This window comes from Oenanthe melanoleuca, chromosome 5, assembly GCF_029582105.1.
Source record: "Oenanthe melanoleuca isolate GR-GAL-2019-014 chromosome 5, OMel1.0, whole genome shotgun sequence".
NCBI lineage: Eukaryota > Metazoa > Chordata > Aves > Passeriformes > Muscicapidae > Oenanthe > Oenanthe melanoleuca.
The window spans coordinates 51,430,173-51,455,254 of record NC_079339.1 but is presented as its reverse complement, the minus strand read 5'-3'; the positions used below and the strand labels follow the sequence as shown (position 1 = coordinate 51,455,254).

The 25,082-nt window shown below is 36.9% G+C and overlaps 1 protein-coding gene across 4 annotated transcripts in view; it reads left to right on the top strand.

Moving 5' to 3' along the window:
• PPP1R13B (protein phosphatase 1 regulatory subunit 13B) overlaps positions 1-25,082 on the top strand; it is a 68,614-nt gene that overhangs the window by 712 nt on the left and 42,820 nt on the right. For all 4 annotated transcript variants that reach the window (XM_056493036.1, XM_056493034.1, XM_056493033.1 and 1 more), the window contains exon 2: positions 24,805-24,952. In XM_056493036.1, coding sequence (XP_056349011.1) covers positions 24,805-24,952 — 148 coding nt within the window. The remainder of the gene's footprint in view (positions 1-24,804; positions 24,953-25,082) is intronic.

The window sequence follows — 25,082 nt, the reverse complement described above, 5'->3', positions numbered from 1 at the left end:
AGGGCTGCGGGGCTGCGGAGACGTCGGCGGGCTCCGCGCCGGGGGTGGGGCCGCGGGTCACCGCCGTCCCTGGTTGTGGGGGGCACGACCTGCCCCCGCCCCTCCGCCTGCGGGGCCGCACCGGCCGTGACAGGTCGGGGGCCGCGTCCCCCCGGGCTGTGGCGGAGCGGCGCCTCACGCACCCCGGCCGGGAGCGCGGGGGTAGCCCCCGGATCGCTGCCGGCCGCCGAGGCCCGCCGTGAGGCGTGGGGGGTGCGCTGTGTTTGGGTGAGTGGGTGTGCGGGCGGTGTGTCTGTTTGTTTCGGGATTTTATACCCAAATCCCGGTCCCTCGCCGCCCAGGTGCGGGGAAGGGCTGAACCGTCCCGGGGCAGGCGGCTCCGGCCCTCCTGCCGGGGTCAAGCGAGCGCAGGCGGCAGCACCGTGTCAGCCTGGCTCCCTCCTCGGGTCTTGTCACCGCTTTTGTGAAACCCTCGCTTATTTATCGAAGACAAACCCTTTCATTTTCCCGCAAACAACCTTGATTGTCTTCTGTGAGAGAATCCCTGTCCGTTTCCTGCCCCCCGCTCCCCTCCCCTGTCGCTGTGGGCTGATGCAGTGTTCAGAAGAGAGTTGTTCCTGATGACTGTTCGTTTTATGACAAGATCCTCTGGGACGGAGTAATAAACAATCACATTCCTTTTGCTGATTTCTTTCAAACTCTATTTGATCTCAAATGTGTCTTTATGAGATACTCCGTTATAAGGGGCTATCTCCCATGTTTTCTCTATTTCCAGTAGAAATTAGCTTTTTATTTACAGTTCCTCTGCAGTGTTTGCAGCCAAAGCACTGCAGCAGAATGTTTCTCTGTGAGAACATTGAAGACATCTTTTACAAGATTTTATTGCTCTAAATTTGTTTCGTGACTGAGAGGAGAAAATAAATAGCTCAAACTGGGTGTAAAATTTCAGATTGAGGAGTACAGGTAGTGCTTAAAAGCCAGGTATTATGACAAGCTTTTTCACATCGTGTGCACTTGAAGCTGCTGGGTGCCAAAATACTGTATTGGTACTGATGAGAAATACAGTGCACTGGGCATGTTAGGAACCAGCAACAAACTTCATGGAATTACAGACTTGTGCTGTAAACATATGGATGTTAGCTTGTAGAAAGAAAAACAAGGTGACAGCTTCATCTTCCATCTCTGCCTGGGTTATGCTTTACATTCATAAAATTCCTGTTGAAAACCCAGCATGCCAAAGACATGCTAAGTCAGAACAAATGTATTTGCTTCCCATTAGTAACCCATGTGTGGGTTTCAGGTTAACGTCATACCTTGGGTAGTGCAGTGATTGACTTCTTAGAAAGTTTCTTTTTACCCATTTGAGTGTTTCTGCCAATGTCTCGTGTTACCTTCTTGCTTGTTCAAATGTGGTAGTTGTTTATGTTTATTGGAAGGTGGTTGAAGATTCAGACTTTTTACTGTGTTTTTGAAACACACTTCAAAGCATTTTTGAATGACAGATGAATTTAAATAAAAACAAATTGCCTTCCTAAAGGGGTAGTAATGTTACAGATTAGAGCCTACTAAATCCAAGTCCTAAAATAATAAATATTTTATTTTTCTAAAGACATTTTAGATGCTGTTATGGACAGTTTATCAGTGAGGAATGTGTATATTTAAATATAATGTATATTTAAATGGACTCATGGCAGTGCCTTCAGTCTCAGTTTTTCGTCCCAGCTGGACTACAAGGATCAAAAAACCAAGCTCCACTCACTGGAGTCATCAACATATAATATCAAAATAATGTGAACAAATGGCTGTAGAACTGGACCAAGTGTTTTAGGTTTTTACTCAATTTTTTGTATTCTCAGAATAGAAAAGTTAGTGATCTGACTTTTTACCTTAGAGAATTCCTTGACTTCATACTTGTGGAAGCTTTTTTCCCCTCCTAAACCTGTTGGGTTTTTGTTTGTGGATATTCTGGGCTTTAGGGTTTTTTTCTACAATTCACAAAAGCACAAAATGGCAAGAGGAGAGATTTTAGACTTACCTACTTGTTCCAACAGTTCATCACCATAGTTCTGCATCGACAAATTAAAGCTAAATGTTAACAAACTTTTGTGGTTTCTTAAGATTCACATTTATTAGACTTGAAGTAATTGATTGGGGCCACTTCTCCATTGATAATTTTTTTGCATTTGTGCAACCATTTTTAAGAGTGAAGTAGTATCTGAAGTCCTTGTTTTTCTCCTTTGGTGTCTGTTGTGTTTTTTTCTTCTCCCCTCACATGAGGAAACAGTGTTACTTCTCAGAGGTTTTTATCAATTACAGTTTCTTTTGTGAGTGGGATACTTCCCACTCTGTTCTTCAGCATCCTTTTTTAACAAGGATTTTATTCATTATACTTTTTCATATTGCTTAATCTGGTTCTGAAAAATATAGAATAACTATTCTTGGTCCTGAACACAGTTTGGCTTGAAGAAGAATTAATGATTTAGACTCCAGTTTTCTCACCTGGGTTTGGTTTGTTTTTTTCCCTTTGCTTTGCTGACAAGATATATCAGTCATAAACCCTTTCATTGCCTTCAGGAGATAAGGACTATGCTTATGATGCTACACTGAATATCATCTCTGCTAAATGTTCCTATAAGTATGCCTTGAACAGAGGAATATTTTTTCACTGAAAAATAAAGGCTAGTGTTTCTTGCATTCCTGGAATAAAGTGCAAACCTAGAACTAGTATCTTTTCAAAGGTGAAGTCTTTCGGGTTAAAACAGCTACAGTTATATTTATTTGCAAAATTGAGGCTATAGTTTCTTTTTCAGCCACATAATCTATAAACTCATTGGAGGAACCTGGTTATGTATATTTTTGTCTATTTGCCCCAGTAGAGAGGCTTTTTTTGGTGGTATTTTAGAGTCTGTGTTTGAAAGAGTGTTGGAAACATTTCCTTAAATAATGCAATTAATGCTTTATTTTCTTGGATGGTAGTTTCAGAATTACCTTTTCTGTCAAGTATTGACATTTTCCTTGAGCACAAGGATGCACACAAGAAAAAAATCACTTATGAGAGCACTGTTTTCCCACTTACGAACAAATAAAACGCAATAAGGAACTGATGCGTTGGAGAAGCACATAACATTTCCCTTTATTTCCCTTAGCTTTGGGTATAATTCTTTCACAGCATGTGAGCTAACAGCACAGTAAAGAATTGTGTAGAGTTTGTATATCATCAATGAAGTGATGAGACAGGTGGTGGTGGGTACTGTGTAAGAAATTGTGATGGATCGAATCTTTTAGGAGGAAGAGTTGGTATTGCATGTTCTCCTAGCAGAGCTTTTCTGGTTTTGCCTTTAACTCGTGAATATCAGTGAGGTTGTAGCCATCACTTACATTTTTGAAAGCATCCAGGAGGAACCTTATGGGACTTTGTGTGAGGCTTAGAGCTGCTGGACACATCTGTGTGTGTAGGATCAGGTAGTTGTGATGGTTGTTTTCACAGAAGGGAGAGTGAAAAGTTTAGAGTGTTTAGTGGGTTTATTTTTTTTTTTTTTTTTCCAGTTCATTTTGTGGGACACTGCAAGTCTTCTATGAAGATGCCCATGACTAATGCATATTTTATGTTAGACTAGAGAATTTATATGGAAGCTCCTGACCCATGAAGATGAATAATATGACTGATAAAATACAAAGCAAAGATGGATATCTGTTTGAACTATGAGTTCCAACAAATATCTGCGGGAGTTATTTTTCAATTAAGCTAGTGAATTAAGGAAAAGTCGGGGGTTTGGTGGGCTTTTTTTGTTTGTTTTAAAATGAGTATACACTTGTCCTGTGTTCAGTCTAAAACAGTTCCCAAGAAGTCCAAAGTGGGCATTGTTTCTTATATTGCTTATAATTTAATACCAAAATATTCTTAAATTAGTATCCTCTGTTCTCTTTGCATAGGGAGGTTGCTACTGATATAACTGTACATTGTAGAGGAATATGTGTCACTTTAATACACTTAAATCAATATTATGAATTTTTCATTATATTTTCATTATTATTTTCATTAATATGAGCATTTTTCGGTGATATGGAGATAAAATATGTTGTGATTAATTCTGAACTGTATAGTTCTCAGCAGTACTGATATCCTTGTTTGCTGAATAAATCTGAACTGACTGTAGAGAATAATTTGCATGTTTATCAGCCATTATTAATGGAGTTATTTATTGCAACAAAGCTTAAAGGCCATTTCATGGTTTTTTGGATCATGTCACTATTTTTTTAGGTTGACAGAATATGGCCTGTTCTGTGGTAAAAATAAGTTCATCAGCTTCACCATGTCAACAAAAAGTACAATACACATGAGAGTCTGATAATAGAATATTTAAATGTATTTGTTAGATATGTGTGGGTCTGTTGAAATGTATGAGAATTTTGAGGGTAAGGATGCTCTCATATGTTAACATAGATGAGTTTGTTGTCCATTGCAGACTCCAGAGAAAATAACTATTTGTTTGACAACAAAATTCTATTCCAACAGACTGATTAATCTAACAAAGCCAAGTTTCATATGAAATACATAATTTAAAAAACCTTGCTTATTCATTATATTTAGATGCATACAGCTGTGGAGCAGCCCCCATTACCAACCAAGAGTTGCCCATAGACAGAAAAAAGGCAGTGCTCTTTTTGTAAAGAATTTGAAGATTTCGTTAATAATGCTTGGCATTAAAATCAGTGCTCATGTTCATTATCTTTTTAAATGTCTGGGAGGGTTAGATAATTTTTTTTTTTTTTACTATATAAACTGTAGGGATCTTTAAAAATAAAAAAAATCATTGCTGAGGACAGGGGTTTGAAGAAGGAAATAAATTATTGCCTGATTAAGGCAGTGAGGGGAAGGCATCTTGCTCCCTTTCCCTCATGACTCACTGTTGGAATTTACAAGTCTTATGTGTTTGTCTAAATTAAAAGCTTAGTATTACCATACATTAATTACTTGCACAAAATAGCTCAAAATACTTAACCTCTTAAATGAATGTGCTAGCCTGGGATATAAGAGGTTCACTCCTGGGTTTGTATCAGACCCCAGCAAAAGCAGATTTTAACTTTTTTCTTAAATTGACAAATTATATTATCAGGTAATCCCAAATATCTTTGAAATCTTTCTGCATTTATGAACAGTTTTTCCATCAGCCTTGAATCCAGAGTTTCATTTGTTCTTAAATTGTGGTAACATTTTTAAGTAAACAAATACTCTAAGGCCTGAATTTTAACTGTACTTCAGGCTGATACATTTTTCTGGGAGTTGGGAAATCTGCCATTATCATCTATTAAACTTGAAAGCATGTAATAATGTTGAATGTGTTAGGCAATTTATCAGCGGAGTGTGCTCAATTTTTTTGAGGTTCTGGAAGATATTTTTTTATGACCAACAATAATAGAATTATACTGTGCAATAATAGACCCCATCCTTCAGAAGCAGATTTGTGTGTCAAAGGCAACAATAGTACCTGGAGGACAAAGCATAAATTCTGTAATAACTCAAAGGACAAGCAGGAATATGAACTGCTTAGTGGAGGAACAAAAAGTGTTTTGAACTTCAATTTCAGTCATTTTGCCTGGGTTTTAGGTCACCCTGTTATTTTTCTTAGATCATGCTTAGAAGCAGGTACAATTGCTGTACTGGAGAGCAGGTTTATCATTGTGGTGCAGTAGGATGTCAGAGCAGCTGATTCCTTTTGGGGCTGCGGTTTCACAATAGGGATGAGCTGGGTTAACCATTTCCTGCTCTGGAAGAGGCTGCTTCCTCTTCCTTGCTGCTCATTCCCACCATTGGCTGTGAATGGACTGCACTGCTTGTCTCAGTAAACCCATCCAGCTCACTAAAAATGTGAAAATATCTGTATCCAAAGAAGATTGAGGAGATTTCTGTACACGTGGGTATATTTGTGAGTGTATGCATGTACGTGTGTGTGGGGGTATTGCATTGAATGTTGCCTTGTCCTTGTTGGTACAGGAGGGAGCAGACTGATTGGCTAAGATTGCACTTGCCCATCCCCTTCTTTGTTATCAATATTTCTCTCTTCAAGTATTTTTATTTATTCAGTTTAGTTTATTGTGGCGCTCTACCCCAGGCGATGTATTTTGAACAGGTAAGTAGAGCAGTGAGGTGAAACTAAAGTGCAGTGCAGTAATGTTACTTCAGAGATAAGTTATGGTTTCACCAGTTTCCACATCTTTATTGCATACCTAGTGATGCTTTACATTTTTTTCTGAAATGGGAAAAAGTAAGGGATATTGGTTTTTGGCAAAATACATGGTCTTTGAGGAAATCTTGAGAAGCAAATATAAAGCTGAGGCATAAAAAATGGAAAACCAATAAAACTTAACTGGCAGTTGCTAGTCTGTCATAATTTCCTTATTTTCTAGATTCATAGTGTATTCTAGCCTAGTTCTTTGATAGTGGAAGTACAATTAAGATTTTTGTTTTAGTTTCCAATTCACTGCTTTGCTTAGCAGCAGAATTCTATTTATGTGTGAAGTGTCTGTAGCTATAAAATATTTTATTTAAGGAATTACAACTCCAGCAGGAAGCAATCTCATCTAAACTTGCATATGTTGTAGACACTGTATTTAACCTATGTATCCTTATGTCTAAGTTTGACAAAAGGATTTCAGTGTACACATGATTAAACTTTCGTTTATAAATTGAGAATGGGGGAAGAAACTGAGGCTTCAGTTTTGTGTAGGTGAAATGGATGTAACTGCAGGGGTTGCTGATGTCCTGCATCCCTGCTGCCCCCTCTCTTGTATGGGCTTTCTCTGGTATTTATCTGTTTCTGTGCTGAGCTGTTTGCAAACTCAGCAGGAAATTGTTTGCCTTTACTTTTTTTTTTTTTTTTTTTTTTTTTCATTCTTTTGTTTCCTCTTTTTTTTTTTTTTTTTTCCTGCCAGGATACTTCTCTGCCAGCTGAGCACACTGAAACTGACTCAGTGCAGGGCCAGATAAGCACTGGAACCATCACAAGAAAGGGCAGAAGTGTGTAGATTGCAGGAAGGCTGTAATCACTTTTATCAGTTTAGGTTTGGATATTGTAGCCTGAAACGACTCCATGGTGGTGAATGAATATGGATGGGGAGATGGATTCATACCAAAAGCATCAAGATCTATGTCCAAAATGGCAAAGAAGCATAATTTCCCTTCTCTCTGAAGTCAGAACAGTAAACAGTGAGTTTCTGAGATCTCTGCTAGGCAAATCTAGGAGAGCCTCTCCAGTCCCAAATCTCATGCTCGTAAGCCCAGTGCATTGACTAGCATCTGAGTTAATTCTGTGTTCTAATCTCTTGGGAGCCAGTTGGACTCTGGGAGACCAGTAAGCCTTGTTCTCCGTAAATGCAGTCTGTGTCTGTCCAGACTTACTAAGATGAATAGCTGAGAATTCTTGAGAGTTCCCATATTAGATGAGAAAGGTAGACAGAGCTGCATTAAGGTGTGGAGAAAAGTCTTGCCTGCATTGCTCTCTGGTGTTTAAACGGAGAGAAACAGAGTGGTTTGAGATTGGCAAGGTTTACCAAAGCCATTAAGTACAGGCTTACCTGTATAGATTTTTTTTTTTTAAGTTTCTCTAAAAAGCTGGGTAAAGTCTTAGTTTATAGAAACAGGTACAGTTTAAGTTGAAAAGACTATATTTTGAATGCATTTTTGCATGAGAAAATCCTTTTCTAATCCAGTTTCCTAATGCAATTTGTCTAATTTATGTTTCAAGACGGTGCTGCACCTGTTGGTGTTCGTTTTGCTGCTCTGCAGGTGATACTTTCAACATACTAATGGTGCTTTCAACATAATTCAACTTATTTTTCCTTGCCTCCTCCTCCTCCTCCCTCCATGCTTACTACTTTATAAACAAACATGCTTCAGAAAGCATATCTGACTATTTTCTGAAATCTTAACCAGGGTGGTGGCAGAGGGGTTTTCAAATTACTTAAATCCCAAAAGTTGTCATAATATGTTTTTAATAAATGTTTCATATATCTTAATCACTTCCTTTGAAAAGATAAAATATAAGGAGAAGATATTTTCACATTGTTATGATATAATTGAATCTGTAAAATGGTTGGTAGGCTGTTAGTGTTTTATAGAGAGAATAATGTAATAGCCAGAGCATAAACCATGTGATGGTATGGACAGCATAGGAAACTGGGATCCCAGCGAGTTTAAACAGTTCAACCAGTGGTTATTTGACTGAAACTGTTACCCACTGACAGCTTAACTACCTTCTTTGGGCATCTGAGAAAGCATTTGTGAAGCCATTGCATGCTAATCCTGCAAGTATATGTCAAAGTAATCAAACCAAGGTTCTTAGCGTTAAAGTTGCTATTCAGATCTATCCACAGAGAAGTGGTTACATTTTACTGCTACGTATTTAAAATGCAAATTCTTAGAAATGAAATTTTGAATGATTTTTCAGGCTAGTGAACAGGTTAATTACTATTCAGGCACCAAACAGTTGGACTGTAGGTATGCTTTGGGAGATGACTGAGTTCTTGAAACAGTGTCTTGTAAAAATAAACTATGAAACTCCTCTCTGTGTGCAGCTTCATCTCTGCATGCAGCTCTGAATGTCTCAGGACGCCTGATGCTTAATTTCCTAATGTACTGTTTTATTGTCCCAAGTCATCTAAGTTTTAGTCAATTTTAGCTGCAAGTCTGAATCACATACTCCTGATTGTGGAAAAAAAGATCTGTAATGGTTGACCTCCTTTACACTTCTAAATCATGTCAGGATCAATGCAATTATTTTAAAACCATATCTCATGGTTTTGAGTCTATTCTAGCCATCTTTTCAGTCCTTTTTCTGAATAGTTTTTTCATGTTCTAATAGTGCAGTGTAGCTATCATTTTATAGTTATTTATTAACACTTCAGCAAGGGCTTGTTGGATACGGGAAGGTGCTATACATATCCAAGCTTTACACTCAAACAAATAAATTTTAAGTCTTGTTTGCAGTGCTCTCTTCCTGCCAAATTCCTGACTGCGGTACTTTATTTTTACTTCCCCACCCCCCAGATGGTGGAGAGCAATAGTATTTGTTTTTGTCAAAGTGATAGGGGGTAAAGTCGTGAAGGAGGTTTAAATCAGTTTAAATTCTGTTTAAACTATAAACTGTTCTGTTTATCCCAGTGTGATTTTGAAATCCAATTCAACACTTACATTGGAATAATTTAATTTATATATAAAGTATTTTATTTTTGCTCATTTTTAGCTAAACATAAAGTACTTTTGAATTGGATCCACTTTCATGTGTACCAACTTTTAGAATATTTTGATAGAGGGATTTTTGTGTTTAGGGTTCAAAATTATAACCTTAAAAAGCACTTTAAGGGACATAAAAGACACACTAAATCAGAGGATTTACTGTACGGTGTTTCTGATATGGTATTTTTATGTTTCTGGGTGTTTTATAAAATTCAACCTGACAAATCTTTGTGATTTGAGTCTTCAAGGCATTACTGGATTACCCCCATTTGCTGCTGCTCCCTTCCCCCAGCTATCTGAAGCTACCAAATACTGCTCAGTTCGCTCTCTGAGTTCTGAAGAACTGAGAAGCTTTGACACAAAATTACAAGTAAGCTTGATCTGGAGCACGCATGTAGTTGCCCTTATCTTCTCCCAGCAGGAAAAAGCTTTTGGTCAGCTTTTTCTTATTATCTCTCCAATGATTTAGAAATTTTTCAAGCACTGAGGTTTCTACAGCCTCTCCCAGTGCTCAGGGATGAGTCTTCTGATGTGTCTGAATTTTTCTTCCTCCCTCCCCACCTGAAGTAGGGACCAAAGTGATTCTTCTTGTTAAGTAATGCAGTTTTCTTGTGAGACAAGAGGTGTTCAAATATGTGAAAGAAAGCAGAAATATGGATGTTTTAATGTAGATCTGTATGTTTTTATATATTAATGTGTGTAATCATACTGGAATAAACAGTCTGGTTTCTTGTGGGCTTAGGGGTGCCACTGTATTTCTTTTGGAGAGCAGATTGCAAAATCCCTTCCAGACACTCCATCCTCATGTGGGAAAAGGAAACATGCTCCCCAAAACTCATTCTCTGTGTAGGTTATTAAGTGTACAGTTGTTAGTGTAATGGAACATTATGTTTTTACCTCAGTGCAATAGGTTTAAGGAATGTATAAACTTGGTTGTCAGTTTACTGAAGTGGAAGTGATATGTAAACCTAGGTACCTGTCTCATTAGTGTTATTAATTTATAATGATCTGTGAAAATATTGATTTTGTTGTTATTGTTGCAGGGTTTCATTTTTATGTTTGTTTGTTTTACTTTTTCCAGTACGATCCATGGATTTTTGATTGATCCTACTGCAGGAACAGAAAGAGAATACATAGGAAAAACCCCAAGGTGTTTGGGTTTTTTAAGTCTTGGATGCAAATCATAAAGTTAATTTTCATCAGGATGTAATATTAATGTGTCTGTTTAGATTAATATTAGACAAATATGGAAAAACTTAAGCTAAGCAGAGAGCCTCTGTACAATCATGTATATTTGTAGTTAAGCATGTTTAAATAAATTGTACATTTGCACATTCAGCATTTACAATATGGCTTATATAGGAAGAGGAGAGAAGTGACAATAGTGAAAGAGTAAAATAGGCAAAGTGAAACAAAAGTTACTAAAAAAGTTTGAAGTTATTGCTAATTTAAAGTTATTGATACCTTGCATGCAGTATGGTGTTATATTCTTTCTGAACTCTTCTTCTTACTTGTTCATTACTTCTCCAAGTATTCTTAGCTGCTCATGCCCATCAGTTTTCATCTCTAGCTTTATATTCAGTGGTTTTCCATTTTGTGTAGACATTTGATGCAAAGTTGTATACATTTTAGAGAATTAGAGTTTTGAATTTTCCTTTATATCCTTTTTCCTACGTCATTTTATGTAGTTTTCAGAGATCACGAGTGTCTTTAATATAAAATACTTTAGTGGGATCACAGTCTGCAATTACTTTCCTGCTGAGTGATTTACATAATCTGCAGGTGTATAGATTTGCCACAGATGAGCTTTGTCACACAGGGCAAGATTTCTTGGATCTTACATGGGATTTTTTTGCATTTAATGTAGGAGAACAACTTATGTCAGTGAAACAGTGCATGTATCTTACCTCCTTCATTTAGAACATTCAAAATTTCTTGAAATTTTAGTGAGGAAAATACCATTTCATTAATTGATGATTTTGAGGCTGATACATTAAACAACCAGAGACTGGTATTCTTACTTCTCTACATATACCCTAGATTTGTATTTACCCATCTGACAGTAACAGTTCTAAAGCAGCCAAATGCCTGCACTGGATCAGGTACTCAGTGTGGAGATGATACCTTCATAAAACATAAGGGACTACTCTGTGTTTGTATTGGGTTTTTATTTATCTGATTTAATAAATTACACACAGATGTTTTCAGTTATTTCAGGAGGGATGAGAGGAAGAAAGGGAAATTCAGTGACACATGTTTATTTTATTTGAAATAAATTTGTTTATTTGAAAGAACCCAAGTATCCAATATGACAGGCTTTAGTGTTTGATTCTCCCATATACTGCTGGTCTGCATGTCTGTCTTGCCTTCCTAAGTCAGGCTTTTATAAGTTTAGGGGGCAGTTTAGAATAATTCAGACCATAGCCATGGTTGAAAGAGCAGCACAATATGTGTTAAAACAGGCCCAGCTTTTCCTCTCAATTATTTATTCATGTGATAGTTTGTTTTTCTGGCAGATCAAGATACAATCTGGTTTTGGAGAACAACCAGATTAGATTTTTTCCATCCTTCCTAAAGCAAAACAACCCTCCCCTTTTAAGAAATAACCTTGAGTTTCTCATTTATTTAAAATGTTCTTAGTGCTAATAGGTTAATTTTTTTAAGCTGCAGCATTTCAAACATCTGACACTATTCTACCAATGGTATTTTCAATAAATCTCTCAACATGGTACATGTTTGCTGAGCAGGAAGGAAGAATACTGCATGGGATCAGAATGTTTTTTGTTAGTGACAAAATGTGTTATGGGAGGACAGTACTGATTCTGAATGTAGAAGCATTTTAAATAAAGTATCTCTTTAGCTTTGTCTGCTCTGCTGCTGCTGGTAGGGAAGGGTAAGTAAAAATGCTGTGGCTCACAAGCGAAGTTGAGAGCTCCCTACTTTAATGTTCTTGCAGTTAATGTGCAAGGTGCTGCACAGAATGTGGCTCAGCTCTGAGATGGGTTGTCTGGTTCTGCTGATACTTCATAGTGTGGCTTGGTTTGTTTGGGTTTATTTTTGTTTTGTTTTACACTTGGGTCTCTCCTCTCTCCATTTGCTCTAGGAAGGGAGTGGATCAGGCTGGAGAATTAAGCTTTGCTCCTGCAGTTGTAGGGTAAGGGCTAAATGCACTGTTGGTGCCATTGCACTGCCTATTGCCCACATCCGATCCTGGTTAGCGTTGACAGGAAAGATGATAAACATTTGCTGTCCCTTGACATGACGAGACAGTCAGAAACATAGTTTACTGTTTATATTCTCTGCTGCTTGAATTATGGCCAGCAAGAAGACAGACTTTGCCAAGAATGGAGTAGTGCCTGAACTATAGTATTTAGGCATAAATATATGGTGGTGTTGGTTTTAAACTGGTTTTTCAATTTAAAACACTTTTTGTTTTAAGAAAATGTGTCATGGAAATGTCTTTTGACAATTGTTAGGATCATTTGCTCTTAAGACTTCTGCTCCTGTCATTGCCCCCTTCAACAGGAAAATCACTTCTGGATCTCTTGAGACAGTCAGAGCCTTACATGTAAATTTATTTAAGATAAATACTGTTTGTCATTATTATAATAGCAACAAAGACTACTATTGCACAATGTGAGGATAACAGAACTCCCCTTCTGCAACCTTGCCTAATTAGGTGAAACCTGATCTAGCCTATCTTGTTCCTGTCACAACTGTGGCCTGTCTTGTTTCTTTAGAACATCTTATCACTGCTCGTCATTGCTGCCTGAATTCATGTGCCAGTAGACCAAAAATACTCCATTTAAGTAGATTTTCCCTGTAGTTGTTGCACATAAACTGTTATTAGGTTTTAGCTTTACACAACATTTTTATATTCACTGCTATTTACAACTGTACACATGAAGAATATTTTAAGGATGGTTCTTCAGAATATTGTAAAAGCATCAAAAAGGAAATCTTGGCTACAGAAAAAGACTGGACTTAAACCTAAACAGTGGACCAAGGACAGAATTATAAAAGAGAAGGTGGGACAACATTTGTTTTTGTTTATTTGATGTAATCTTAAAGGATTTTGGATTTCTTTTTGTAAAACCAAGCAGTGAATCTTTATAATGGATTAGAGTGTGTGTGTGTGAGTGTGTGAGATTTTTTACTTGAAGATCAGGGATTATTGCCTTATATGACTTTCTTCTGTATATAAAATGCCTCAAATTTTTAATTTTACCTTGCATAGCTTGATGTAGTAGTAGTTTTTTATTCAACCAAAATAGACTTCTGAGTATTAAACAATAGCTTTTAATTTTTAAATCTGCCACCTTAAAAGTAAAGAAATGTTTTGGAAAAAGTTATTCCACTCTGATGGAAGGAAAATTCTGCTGGCTTGCCTGTTGAATCCCCAAGGATGTATTCACTTTTCATTTACTATTTTTTTACCAAGCCAGATAACATCTTTACATCTAAGATTGAATGGCTGGTATTCCCTGAAAGCAATGCACTAAACAATCAGTATTTTGTTAATACTTCCTGCTTAGTGGAAGAAAGCTATGGTAGTACTTTCTGCACTCACACTATTGAAAATAAAGGAGAAAGAATAGTGCTGGTTCCATTTGCAGCACTACATATGGTTGTGTGTCTGTAGATTTTGTAGAAACTGTTCTTTGTTTGTAAAATGATGAAATTATGTTTGGTGCTGCAAATCACCTTTGTTATTTGACAAAAAGCGTGATCTTTAGTAAAAATACCCTGTTGGTTGGTTTTGTTTTGGTTTGTGGATTAGGTTTTTTTGTTTGGTGGGGTGTTTTTTCATATTTTGTTGAAAGGTTTGTAAAAGAAAGATACAAATGCCTGCCTGTCTTTGTATCCTATGCTTTTTCAATGGGATGATTTTTCAATGCAGTAGGTAGGCCAGGCTTTTCTGGAATTCAGTGGATTTTGGATGACTTTGCTGTAGCTGTTTACAAGGTCGACACAAGACTGTAGAAACATCAGCACCTCCCTGTCCTTAACCTTGGCCAAAATATTTTTAATAATTTGAGAACATTCAGTTCTCTGATACAAATTCAGTGGGACACTTCTGTTACATGTAGATTTTGAAGATTTTCTTTCAGGAAAATTGACTCAAACTCTCACACTGAGCTCTGTTCTTCAGCATTGTCTGGTGTTGTCAGACTGAGCTTTCTTTCCAAGTAAATTGCACTGTTGCTAATGCCAATATGCAAAAAGGCTTGAATGGGACTTTGCTCCATATCCCCACTCAATGAAAGTAAAATACTAAATTTTTTTGTCTTTCTTATCTGTCATCTGGTTCTCAAGTCTTAGTGGAGGGTGTCCTTTTTTGCAGAGTTTGGGCTTCAGGAGGTTTTGTGTGTGTATTGGTTTTTTCTGGTTTGGGTTTGTGAGTGGGGGTTTTTTTGTTGGTTTTTGTGCATGGTTCTTTGGTTTGGGTGGGGTTTTTTAAAAAACCTTTCATTTTAGTAAACACAACTTTTTTTTCCCCTTGACTGGAAAGCTGAGATTATTATGTAATAAAAGGATCTCTGAAGCTGAGTCATCCTGAATTCATTTAGTTTTGGTTTTAATTTATTGCCAGTTCACCTGGGTGTACTGCAAATTTTGCAGTACTACAGTTGTGTTTTTCTTCAACCACATCTTCCTTAATGATTTGGAGAATAAAATATTTAAGAGTATTTTTAACATGTTATTCATATCTCGTCAGTTGATTAAATTGAATGGGCAGTTTATACTTAAGGACTATTTTAGCAAGCTCGTGATGCCTTTGAGGTGTGGCATACTGATTACCCTGTCAGGTATGAAAGATTTAGACCTCTGAACATTAGAACTAAGTGATGTGTGCGATGTTGTACAATGAGATGCAGTTGTAGTGCCACAGTGGTTCCTCCCTCCATTTCCTGGGGTGCTGTGAGGTCACACCTGACCTTGTACTGGGGGGTCCCCACATAACTCTTAACCATTTGGTTTGGAGGACCCTGACCTGAAGATGTGAAGAATAGTAGAACTGTGAGCATCATGTTTTATTAATTGGAGCTGGTGGAGTTTATGGACAATTGGAAAGTTCACTGTTCCAGTGCAGCCTTATTTTGATAAGGAGTCTTGCTATCCTCCAACCTTCTGACCTTTCCTGTTTATTGTAGTGTTTTGTGCATTTGCAAATGCAGCAACTGCTGCAGTTTTCTGACACGTTAGTAGGAATCCATTATTTGTGGAATTATCATATTTATAGGCCTTATCAGTTTCCAAAATCCTTTGTTATAGCTGGGCTATTTGCTAGTTTCTTAAATTAGAATTTATATTTTTTTTTACTTTTTAATTAATCAGCACAAAATTTTGACAGCTGGTTTTAATTGGTGTGTTTCAAGGTGCTTTAGATAAATATCATTAAAATTAGGCAGGCAATACTAGATACTAGAACTTTGTCATTGGAAAATTCACAGAAAAAAAAAATCCAGAAGATAAAAAAGGGTATCCTTAATGAAGACAGCAAGTATCAAAAAAAAACCTCTGGAACTTCTTCAGAGCTGCTTGATTAGAAGATCAGTTTTCTGCTCTTGGCTGATAGATGGTAAGACCCATGTGCAATAATCCTATAAGCAATCATATAATGCTAATTTGCAAGATGGGAACTTACATATTAGTTGTCATGAACATTGTAAGCATCAACTGATTAGAACAGAAAGTCTTTCAAGTCTTCCACCTTTTAATAATAATTGTGTATATCATGAAAGCTAGCATATGCCCCGCTGTCTTTTAAGTAGTGAAAGAAAGCAAAATTTCAGAGCCCGGTTTTGTGAAGAATTAAAGTCTCTCCATTTTTAATCTGTGTTGCGTGATGGAGAAATGTGCTCAGCAAGAATTTGTCAGAGTACCTAGAATTGTCCCTGTGTTCCAAAGTCTCTTGCATGGTAACTGGTGTCTTCACAGTCCTTTGGTAGAATTATTTGTGTCAAGGAGCAACAACAAGATCTCTTGCTGTTTCTCCAGATGTATCAATTTAGGAATCAAGCCAAAAGATAATATGATGCAGGGATATTGAATGTATTCTGTAGCAAGTGCCAAATTATATTTTCCACTAGAAAACATCACAAGAGGCATGTTTTATAGATTTCTCTAACTTCAGGCTGTGTTGCTTTAGCTGATGATGATAAATATTGCACTTGGACAGACACTTTTCTAAAATAGCAGTTTCATATGTAACGCAGTCTGTTTTTTTCATTTGTCTCTTTTAAACTATAATCATTTTCCCCTGCTGTAGCCACAAGTTTACTGCCCACCTTTTAAATTTTATCTAAATCTCAGCTCCTGCTTGATTTCCTGTCTGAATCTAAAACAAGGTATTTCAATGTTTTAAGAAATAACAAACAGCTTCCCTAAAGATAATGTCTGAAGATCTGGCAGTGATTCACTCCCATGGATTGACTCTGACTTGTTATATAGCAAAATGTAGTCTAAAATCTGATATATGATTATAATGTCTAAATGATATCACTCTTCTGTCCTAGACAGATGCTAGAAACCTAACATTTGTTAGGTCAGTTGTTTTTTTAGCCCTGTTGATACCTTGCTTCTCACAGCCTGTAGTCTGTGGGTTGTTTTCATTGTTTACACAAGTGAACTCTTAGTTGCTATTGTTTTCATTAGATATTATTTTCCTAGAGCTCTGCAAGTCTTTCAGTGAACTGCTGTGTACCTTTCATTTAACAGTTTGTGGATCTGTCTAGCTGATGATAGCTGTTGTTTCCTTCCTTTAGTAAAATGCTGGCTTATTTCCCTACCCTACAGAAAGCCTACCACTGCAGGAGTAAGGGGCTTCAGATTCCAGATCTACAATGATGCTCTTTTTCTGTCAAAGAAAAGGAAGTGTCATAAGTATCCCCTCAGCAAATAAATACCAGGTAGATGTAGGTTTTTGAAATGGCCCGAGTCCTGTTTTATATGCTGTCACATATGACAGCTGCAAAGGAGAAAAGGCAACAGTCCTGGAACTCCTGAGAGGAAATCTCTGTGGTTCTGTCGGTTCTTTAAGCCTTCACAACATGTAGGCCTTAAACAAGATTTCCCTACACTTTTATAAGATTTTCTTTTAAATCTATACTTCTGCATTTCTATACGAGGAACTAAACTCCTCAGTAAGAGGAGTGAAATACTTAATTAAAATGATTCCTGTGCAAGAGAAGTAATTTTATGCACAACTATTGTCTGACAGGTTACTGGTTGTGCTTTCTGTGGGCAGTTTGTCTAGTGCAGAGCACAGTGAAGGTGGATCTCAATGTGGATCAATGTTTTTTTTTTCACTGATTGCAAAATTGCAACTTAATGTAACTAGTATAAGAGCTGATGCAAAAAAAAAGCTTTTGTGAGGTAAGTATATTGAAGTATATTTAGGCAACATGGAATTTTCAGATTTGATCAAGATCAAAAGTGTTGACCGTAAATAATATGACCTTGCTCATATTTTTAAGTAATCTCATGAATGCTTGAGTGTACCAATAGTAAAATTTAAGGTTTTAATGTTCATTATTAGCCCATGGCTGAATACTTTACATTTTTAGCATCTGAGATTTGCTCCTGGTTTTGTGGATTCTTTTGCAGGCCATATAGAGGCAGCTGGCTTCAAATTTGAAAGTATAGTAAGAAACTATTGGTTTCACAAGTCTACATTTTGGCAGAAAATTTTGCTCATTTTTTGTATTCTGTGCAAACTGAAGTCTGTTGGTTGCACTGCCTTTTTGAATTTTACTAATACACTCAAAAGCATCACTGGGCTTTAAATTTTGTCTTGAACTCAAAGTTTATGCAACTTGAATGTGAGTAGGATGTTAGAAAAACTGTTTAGAAATATGGAAATTTATTGCAGCAATCTCTTCACCCATCTATGGGGAACAGAAACAAGATGTTAGAGAAAAGAAATCTTCTGGTGAAGACCACAGTAATTGATAATAAATTTGCTGTATGTCCTGATGCTTTAATCTGAATAAGCGTACTGCAAGAAATCCTTCAACAGATTTATTTTTTTAAATAACACTTTCATTCTGAAGATAAATAATTATTGAAAAGCATGCTGGTGGGTAACTTGTTGATTAGATGGATTTTAAATGTTTCTTATTAATGCTGAGAAGTGAAATTGTTTGATCTTACTGTTTTTCTGGGATTTGCACATAATAACATCAGAGATGTATTCGGGCTTTGTTTCTTCTGAGATCTCAATAGTATAAAGAAATACTTGTGACTTGAGTCAAGAAAAGATCTTTAGATGGCTGTAATTCAAACAGCTCTGTAGTTTCTATAGTCCATGGGATTTTTTAATGTAATTGCTTAAAATTTTACCTAATTAAGTCTGTAATCATAAAAATGGGCTGTGTTCCTATTGCAACAAAAATTAAAACTCTGCTTTAATGCTTGAAATGTACAACTAGAATGTCTACAGCTGTAGCTGATGAAGTTTTATAAAAAAGCATGAATTCCAGATGAGCAAACTTGCATGAGATAATTGATAACTTGTAACTTTTTTTGACCATTCTACGTGCAAAGTTGTGCATATTAATATATCTCATCACCAAAGTAATGATTTTTTATGTTTTCACATTTTGCTTGCCTCAAAGTTCATGTTTGATTGATGTGACTATGACATGTCAGTAAGATATGGATTTGGAATTTCCAGTTTAAAACTGTTGTAGTAGCACCTGGAATACAGCAAATTCCTAGGACTCTCAAGTTAGCAAAATCAAGGACAAAAGTTGTTAAAATTCGTGGGAGATGCTGAAGTCTCTAGAGAGATTCACTTCAAACAAGTCCTCAGTGATTGTTCTCATCTTGCAGTTGTAGGCACCGCTAAAAGCTCTGAAATGGCAAAGCATTGCAAGATCATGAATGAATGTTTTGGAACTCTTTCTTAAAGGAAAATGCATGGTGAGAAGATAATGCCTTCCAGTTCCTGTGAAACAGAAGGATTGAAGTTGACATTTCTATCAGAAATTGTTTTTTACTTAAGTTCATTGTGTGTCAGCCTTGTATTTGAAATGTCTGTTCAGTGATCTGCTAGAAAAGAAGGGTTTTTTGTTTGGCTTATTCATGTTCATTTACACAATGAAATTTCTAGGCTGGTTTAAAGACCAAAAAAGGCAAAAGGAGAGTCTAATATGACTAAACAGTATATGTGATTTCAGCCATATTAAATACCTGGTAAGTTTTTAAATTGCAGTTATATGTTTGATAATTCTTAAATTGACACAATTTTAAAAAAATTCTCTATTATCCCCTCTCTAATATCATGTAGGCATTCTAAATTTGGGTAGTAAGAGTAATAGATTGCACAAAGAGAAAAAAATAATGATTTTCGTTTTCTTGGGATGCAGGGGTGTTTTTCCTTTACCTTTGGTTCTCTGCTGGAGTGATCTTGCTTCTAGCTTTCCTATATGTGTCTTTCTTTTTTAAATTATGGACATAAAATTACATGCAGAAAAAGTAATGATCTTCACATCAGTTTTTGCCATTAACTCTGGTTTTGTTTGGAAACATAGATTTAGTTTAAATATGGTTATGCAGAAAATAAAAAGCCAACTGACTAGTTTGCCATCTTCATCCACAGAGCTCAATTCCTTTTTTTTTAGTAGAATACATCGATATTACTTTAGAAAATAATCTTGTTTTCAATTCTAATGTTTCAGCATGTCCTTAAATAATACTTACTAGTTCCTTTCTGATAGCTTAAATACCTCAATTTGGTGTGAGTAGGATATCAGGAAATGCCTACTTCTATGGACTTTGTTATTGTTTTTACAATAAATATTATCAGCTGCCTGAATTAGTAAATTAGCGTGGGCGTAAGGCAAGGAGGTGTGGGTGTGCTATTTATTTTTTTTCAAGCTTCAGTGTTTCGGGTCTTGGTAACATGGAGTAGTAGTTGAGTGAGATGTAGTTTTTGTCTCCACAAAAATTGTTTAAGAGGTTTTACTAAACCGTATGCTTTCTTAGTTCTCTACCTGAAGATGAAAAAAAAATTTGGGTTTTTTTCAGTAAGATTCTAGAAAAATGGTGAGGCAAAGACTTTGTTCAGCAGTTGGAATTTTGGCTTTCTAGACCCTATTTTAACTAAGAATCCACATGCTACATCAGCCGATTTTGGAGTGGTGGTCTAGTTTTATGCCAGTCATAAGTAATTGCACACTGTACTAGGAGAGTGTAACTTAAATAGCAAAACACAAGTAGTGAGATCAAGGTGGATTCTAGGGCAGCTGGACCAAGCTCATTTAGAAGAAAGGCCATCAGACCCATTTGAAGGGTTATTTGTTTCTGCATAGCTGTATGTGAGGCATTGAGTTGTGGTATCTCTGCTGTGGTAGACAAGTTGAATGCATCTCTGTTGCACAGCTCTTGGAATCTTGGTTAGGCATGAAGAAAGCAATGAACAGAAGTCTAAGGAGACAAAACAGTATTTATCACCTCATTGGCAGCACTTTCCAGCATATTAATGACTTAGACTTGTCTGATGTGGTTTTTTAGCCAGACCAGCAAAGGAGGATCTCCGAGGAAAAGAATGAGGTTGCTTTGCTGTTGCATATAAGGCATGGTGGACAAAACTGGAGAAATTAAAAACCCACCTGTTAATATTAAGCACATGGAGAGTAGAAACAAACAGGTGTGAAGGGCCAATTTGACCTAAATTTCTTGATAGAGAGTGAAAAGTGATAAGAAAGAAGACTGAAAGTGATGTGAAAACAAATAAACTGTGGTTATCAGGACTGACACAGAAGGGCAACTGGGTCAAGGCTGTAGGCATGAAGGGTGATTTTTGTTGTGACAGTTGTCATGAGTGAAAAAGGCGCACCAGTGAAAAGTTGGAAAATGTTTTTTGCAAGTTAGCAGACAGAGAGCATTAGCTGGAGCACTTCATGGAAAAAACACTTTTCTCTGTTTTACATATGGTACAGGAAAAGTAGAGCTAGATCTGAGGCCGAAGACTGAGAAAATGGTTTTGTCAAAGATGTCTATACTGCAGCTCAGGGTGATTGGGTACCTGTGTGTTATGATGAGTGAAACAGGGAATCATTGGAGAAATGTGGCTAAGGACTGTGTTACAGCCTTGTAGAACTTGAATTGACAGCTAGGCATTCTTGAGAGTCAATTGAAGATTGCCAGCATTTCAGTATCCTCAGCAGGAGATCAGGTCTAGATAGATAAAACTGTCATCTGTGTGAGTGATGCCTATTGAAATTTTTGTAGGTGACATTATTCAACTGTAGAAAGAGGTGAGATAATAAGCAAGGAAAATGTTCTTGTAGATTTATCCCTGTTTCTATCTCCTTGAGAAATTGCAGGGATAATAAAATGTATCCTTTAAATAATACAGGAAGTATGGCTTGAAGAGGGAATGGATGAAGTAGAGAGACCACGCTAAGAGGAATGTGTGCAAGTATTAGACAGGAATCTGTTGGACAGAGGAGTAGAGTACTGATTCCAAGTCCTAAGAAGAGGTCATCTGTCAGCTGAGAAATGAAGTGATAGTAGCTTTGAAGACAGCTTGGGAGGTTTGCTGTAGCTTATTTGGTATGGAAAAGACCTGAAATGTGATGCATAAGAAAAAAAGTCCAGCGAGAAGAAATTAATATTTGTGAAAGTTGGAATCAAATTAGTTTGGTAGCAGGAGCCATAGAGGGGACTAACAGGTAATACTCATGTGTGTGGTGAGAAGAAAGAAGTGTATGGTTTGGAGCCTGATGCTTATTGTGGAAAAAAGACATGATTTAGAATCCCTGAGATGATTTGCTCATGTGTGTTAGGTTGATCCTTGTGTGACATTGTGTTCACATATTAAAAACTGTGAATTGAGAGATGATGAAAGAGATGCTACAATGGTTATGATCACAATTTTACAAGATGGGTTTTGTTCAGCTGCTCCTATTTAGAAATCAGTTTTAAATGAGAAATCGAAGAATTTATTAGTTCTTTTGTGTCCTAATCTTTGGCTAAGAATGTTTTTTTAATGGAACTGGTTTACTTCAGTGGGTATACTTGGGTATTTCACGTGTATTCTTCACTTGCATTCCTCAGCAGTAAATTTCCAGGCTCCATCAAAGCTTATTTGTATTTTATCACCATGTAATACCTCTGATTCTTACCCATTCCCACCACAAACAGGGACAGGTATGACATTGACTTGAAAATGTGATTAGTATTGCAACATACCTATAGTTATTGTACTAATGTTCAACATTTCAAGTCTTCCTGTGTGTGTTTCAGGATATTTGTTTTGCAGCAGTGTTTCAGTTCCTTTAGTATTACTCAGACAACCTGTTGAAAATCTTTACTCAGTCAAGTTTCCTTGAGAAGTGTTGCACCAATAGTTGGCTGGAGCACCTTGCTTCCTCATTAGTGAGATACCTTTCCCTGGGCTGAAACTGTGACACCCAGCTTTGCAGAAGACATAACTGATGCCCTTTGAGCTGAGGCAGTCAAGTGATGTGCGTGAGGTACAGTGAACTTTGTTCTGGTGTTGCCCAGGGGACTGTGAGTTTATGTAGTGCTTGAGATTGGAATTTATGGAGAAGGGACTGAGATAAATAGGATAACTCACACCTACAAGGCTTTTCTTTCTCTTTCAGTCTGTCTGCAGAAGCAGATGTATAATCTTGAAGACATGAAACAAGTTTTCTGGGCCACTGTTACTTTTACAGCACTAAAGAAATCAAAACCTGGAAACCATGTAAAATCACATGATGTTAAGATATTCTTTATATTCTTTCATACCAAGAAAACAGGTCTTCCACACAAGTGATTATGAGGCAGTAAAGCTCAGGTCTCTTGATATTCTCAAAAAGTTTCAGAAGTTTAGGTTTTGTTCTGAAACTGCTATCAAGTGCTGTGGAGAAACTGTTTGGAATACTGGCACTAATAACTTTGTTAAACTGGTATATATTTTAAGTTACTTAATTTACTTGCATATTGCACATTCTTTAAATTTAACCATGGAGGGAAAAAGAAAAGAGGAAAAAAAAGTGTTTTCTCTTTCCCCTGTGGCGAGAAGAGCTAGGGGGCTTAAATGGTGGTAAGGAGAACTTCAACTAGACTTTAAGAAACTTCCTCTTGCAACAGGAGTCCTGGATTTCTGGGGTGGATGGCTTAGGGAAGTGGTAGAATTTCCATCATGAAAGGCTTTTCAGAACAGGTTAGGCAAGCATCTCTGCAGAATAATGCAGGTATAGTTTATCCTGCCTGAGGCAAAGAGACTGCATTAGATGACCTCTTAAGGTTTCTTCTAAGCCTGTTGGTTTACGTTCATGTATGTGGCTCTTTCTTCTTAAATACGAGGTCAAATTCCATTAGTAGATTCAACATCAGTTACTTGTTATATAACCACAGTCACTGAATGTTGAGACTGAATCTTCAGTTGGAGGAACAATAATGTTTTGAGCTGTTTACAGTAGGTGGTTACAGGCATTCTCCTTATTATCTGTTGGCTTCATGCTGTAGCTTCCTCCAGCTTGTGTTATAACTTTTACCATGGCTTCCTTTCTGCTGCTGTTGGAAAAACTCAGGGGTGAATTCTGGTATATTTTAGTTCTGGTTGACTGCTTTTTTGTGTACTGCAGATACTTGAAAACTTCAGGACACAGCATGCAAATTTGGCAGGCTGAGGAAGAGTAGAAGCCTGAACTGAAATAGCCTGGAGGACTGAGGAGAGCTTGAAGCCTGGGCTTTCTTGGAATTTGTCCTGTGTCTATTTCTAAAGTAGACAGACTTCTCTCACTCAGTATCTACCTGTTACTAATGCCAGTCTCCAGTCTGGCTGAATGTTTTCAAGAGTTGCCTATGCAAATTGAAGCACAAGTTTTGTTTACCTGGAGAGTGTTCATTTAATGAAGAGCTGTTATTAGGTTCAATATATGATGCCACATTTTATTTATGGGAAAGGTCTGGAAGAACTTTCATTGCAGGCAAAGTTACTAATTTTATAGTGTTCTTTAAGGACGCTTACTGTTATGGTATTTTTTGCCTTCTAAAACATGGTGTTCTCTCTTTTCCATCCACTGTTTACAGAAAAGTGTTGTGACTACAGATGGGAATTAGGGTGCAGAGAGAATGTATAAAATGATTAATTTAATTTTAAGCAGGCGCTTAGGGTCAGGTGTCTTTCAGAGTATTTAGTGCATTTTAGGAATACTTGTCTTTGAGTACATCTTGAAGCTTCTGGTTGCTTTGGCAAAGTGTGACTTTATTTTTGACATTTAAATGCTATGATTTCAAGCATCTAACACAGCTGAAACTTGTTCCTTTCTTCCCAACCTTATTTTCAGACAGAACTAAAGCATTTCAACTCAAGCTTTTATAAAAAAGAAATTGTCAATTCGATGACTGTCAAAAAAAGCAAAAAAACACCCACAAAGGACGAAATCTTTGTCAAAGTTACAGGAGACTGAAAACAACTTTGGAATGTGGTTACCAATCCTAAGCATACATTTCCATTTACAGAGGGGAGAAAAAAATTACCCATAATCTTATTTTTGTTTCTCCTTTTTTTAATATTCTGCTACTTTTCTTTTTGTTTGTTTCAGATGATATTAACTGTGTTTCTGAGCAACAATGAACAGATTCTGACAGAAGTTCCAATTACACCAGAAACAACCTGTCGCGATGTAGTGGAGTTCTGCAAAGAGCCTGGAGAAGGAAGCTGCCATCTGGCTGAAGTATGGCGTGGAAATGGTAAGTAAAATGTTCACTGGAAATGGATTTTAATATGTGCACCAATTATAAAAAAAAGAGTGACTTCTCAATACTAATTATATCAATTACGTATTTTACTCTTTTCTTCTAGTCTAGTAGACTTTGACAC